Source organism: Etheostoma cragini, chromosome 8 (genome assembly GCF_013103735.1).
Source record: "Etheostoma cragini isolate CJK2018 chromosome 8, CSU_Ecrag_1.0, whole genome shotgun sequence".
Classification (NCBI taxonomy): domain Eukaryota; kingdom Metazoa; phylum Chordata; class Actinopteri; order Perciformes; family Percidae; genus Etheostoma; species Etheostoma cragini.
Window position 1 is genome coordinate 29,182,520 of NC_048414.1, and position 3,533 is coordinate 29,186,052.

A 3,533-nucleotide genomic window follows, 5' to 3' on the forward strand; every position below is an offset into this window, starting at 1 on the left:
GATTTACTAAATAGTCAAATTCTCCAATGAGACGGCCGTGTGCTAAAGCTCAGAGAGTTGGGGACGGAGTTGAGGTTCAAAGACCCATATGACGGTGGCCATTTTTGTTGAAAAAGTGGCCACCAGTGATTTGGTAAAACTACTAAAATAACACATTCAAAGGGATTTTATTTATCAGAACTTAATTCTTCACATTGATCGTTGATTTCCCCTGGGGGGAGGGGGAAGGGGGGGTTCTTTTCTCAAGAAAATGTTACATTTTCCCCCATACATTTTGTGTCTCTTTTGTGGATTTGTGCGTCTCTTTGTAGTTGTGTTGTGTCTCATTTTGGAAGTTGTCGTTTTCCCACCATTCAGTATCATTATTGTCACCATATCTCTTTGGTGACATTTGAAAAGCTAGAGCCACCGGGGACCAACTACAATCATTAGATCTGAAACATCTTAAGTTAAATTCATCCTGCTTAGTAGTGCCACTAAATCTCCCAATGAGAGCGGAAACCCTGCGAGTGGACGTTAGAACTGTTAGACCTTAAAGACTGTAATCATTTACTGAAATTCCCCCATTGTTTAACCAGGTTTGATCACAGTCTTTCTATTGTAGTCCCGGTTTGGAGACAGTCTGATAAGATGAAGCCTTTGACCTTAAGTAAATCCATTGATGAAAACCAGACCGTGTGTACATGTGGTGTGAATGATACCAGAGGGACGGGGGGAGTAAAGAAAAGGGAGATGGGCACTTCAGGATGTCTGGTGTTTACTTTTCTATCCTGGGGGTCTAAAGGTGAGAAGCTCGTGTCAGGGCTTGTTCTGAAGCACAACGTATTAGGTACGCTTGCACAGATCCCGTCAGTCAGGGATGGTGATCTCCCACTGGGAACTTATCCAGGACAGTCCCAAACACTGCGCTGCTTCTTCTTTTTGCTCTAGTTTCTTTCACTGTTTGCTGAACAGATTCATTTAGAGGCTGCGATCGAGCGCCTTCGGTCTAACCCTAAAGGAATAAATAAAATATTCCAGTTTCACTGACGAGTTTTGTTCTCCCAAGATGCCCTTTTTCAGAGAGGTTTCCCCTCTCAAACTCTTTGGAGAAACCCGTCTAACCTAAGGCCGGGAGTCCCCACAGGCCTCACGATACCATATCGTCCCGATACTTATGCCATGATACAATATTAGTGTGATATTGTAACATTTTTGACTGTACATCTTCCATTTCATCGTTTTAGCTCATCTACACGTTTTCATTACTGGAAGATAAAGTTGAAAGAATTTACATCACCCCCCCACGGGACACCATCAGCACATTAAGTTCTAGGAACATAGTACTTCTGACGGCAGAGGAGAGAACAAGAAAAGAAAAGATAAGGTAAGCCTTATTGTCCTTTTTTGAAATGACTGTCGACTGTACTGTATGCGAGTAGGGAAAAACCACGTCGTGCTCTCTCTCCGATTGAATGCAGAAGACGGATTTCTTTTATAAGCAAACAGGATTATTATGATATAATTGCAGAAAAAAAATGCTGTGTATGACCTTAAACTTTCTCTCTCTCTTTCTTTCTGTCTCTTTAATAAACTCTCATACACCTTGTCTGTTTTTTTGCAGCTGAGGCAACACGCAGCTCCACGAAGGACGAATAAAAGGGAGGAAGATCCAGATCAAGGTCCGGAGACTGGCAGTGATCCTCCGCCACCATGCCCCGCTGCAGAGTGAACCTCAGCACCATGATTTTCCTGGTGATCCTGCAGGGGGCGGCGGTGGTGCTGTTCTGCGGCTGGTACGTCCAGCTCAGTCCCTGCACCTCCACCCCGTCCAACGGCAAAGTCCACGTTCTGCTGCTGTCCTCGTGGCGATCCGGGTCGTCCTTCGTGGGTCAGGTGTTCAGTCAGCACCCGTCCGTCTTCTATCTCATGGAGCCGGCCTGGCACGTGTGGACCAAACTGCAGAAACCCGGCGCACGGGCACTCCGAATGGCGGTGAGGGATCTCTTACGGAGTGTATTCCAGTGCGACTTGTCCGTGATGGAGGCCTACCTGCTGGAGCAGCACAACGTGTCCTCCTTGTTTATGTGGAGCCACAGTAGAGCACTGTGCTCGCCGCCGGCCTGTCCGCTCACGCCACGCAACCAGTTCAGCAACCAGACGCGGTGCTTCCAGACATGTGATGCCCGCGGCCTGCAGGCCGTGGAGGACGCCTGTGGCACGTACAGCCACGTAGTGCTAAAAGAAGTGAGATTCTTTGAGCTGGAATCCCTCTACCCGCTCCTGCAGGACCCGAGCCTAGATCTCCGCATCATCCACCTGGTCCGGGACCCTCGGGCTGTGGTGCGGTCCAGGGAGGAGTCAGCCAAAGCCTTCGTGAGCGACAACGCCGTCGTCTTGGAGCAGAGAAGCATCCCGGCTGCCGAGGTGCAGTATCAAGTCATGCAGGAGATCTGCCGTAGTCACGTGCGCATTAATGAGAGGGCCATGCTGAAGCCCCCGCCGTTTCTCAAAGGCCGCTACAAGATGTTCCGCTATGAGGATGTGGCGCGCAACCCACTCAAGGAGATCACTGCCATGTATGACTTTGTGGGCCTGGAGATGACCAGACCGCTGGAGGAATGGATCTACAGAGTGACTCACGGAAAAGGCAAAGGCTCCAAAAAGGAGGCCTTCAAAATCACTTCTCGCAACGCTGCCGACGTCTCCCAGGCTTGGCGCACCACGATGCCACACAACAAGGTCAGACGTATCCAGGAAGTGTGTAAAGGGGCCATGGCGTTGCTCGGGTACAGGACAGTTAACAGTGAAAAAGAACAGAAGAGACTTGACATAGACCTCCTTGTGCCACAGGAACCGTATCAGTTCAGCTGGTTGCCAGCTAAAACCGAGCATCCCAGTAATGGTTAAAATGGTGTTTGAGTATTTGAATGACAAAGACACCGAGAGACTACTTTGAACTAAAGTCTATATTTTTTAAACGCTGTAATGAGTGACACAGCGGATGACTGATCTACTGGGGGAACACTGGCATGGTGTCCCAAGGTAAAGCTCTGGTTTGTGGTGGAGACCCACCTCCCACTGTCAGGGGAGTGAGGGGATTCAAGTTAGGGCTGCACAATATATCGTTTTTATCAACTGACATCACGAAAGACAGAGATTGTCTTGTGTTGAAAACTGCACTTTAAAAAGCTACTGTCATTCTTCATTTAGTGGTGCCTTTATATTCAATTCAGTGCTTTATTTGTTCAAATGTAAGCAGTGTATAGAAGCAGAATACTGAAAACATCAGCAATGAGTACTCTTTTAATATACAGTTTATTTATCACTAGTGATATTGTTATTGCGATATTCCAACACATATTGTTGCATATTGTCCTCATATCGTGCAGCCCTAATTAAAATGTGAAAAGACAGCACAGCAGTTATTGTATGATAAAGACAATAGCTCAAACCGATTCAATCAATCATCGTAATAGAGGAAATGAAGTTAATAATTGACAACTAATCGACTAATCGATTCATCTTTGCAGCTCTAGTTTTAAAGAATTATA

At 46.8% G+C, this 3,533-nt stretch overlaps 1 protein-coding gene across 1 annotated transcript; it reads left to right on the forward strand.

The window, feature by feature from the left end:
* The first annotated feature begins 1,598 nt into the window (after nt 1–1,598).
* chst6 (carbohydrate sulfotransferase 6) lies at nt 1,599–3,116 on the forward strand. Its single transcript, XM_034878655.1, has one exon. It carries the CDS (start codon nt 1,693–1,695, stop codon nt 2,887–2,889), a length of 1,197 nt encoding a protein of 398 aa, XP_034734546.1. The 5' UTR covers nt 1,599–1,692; the 3' UTR covers nt 2,890–3,116.
* The last annotated feature ends 417 nt before the right edge of the window (nt 3,117–3,533 follow it).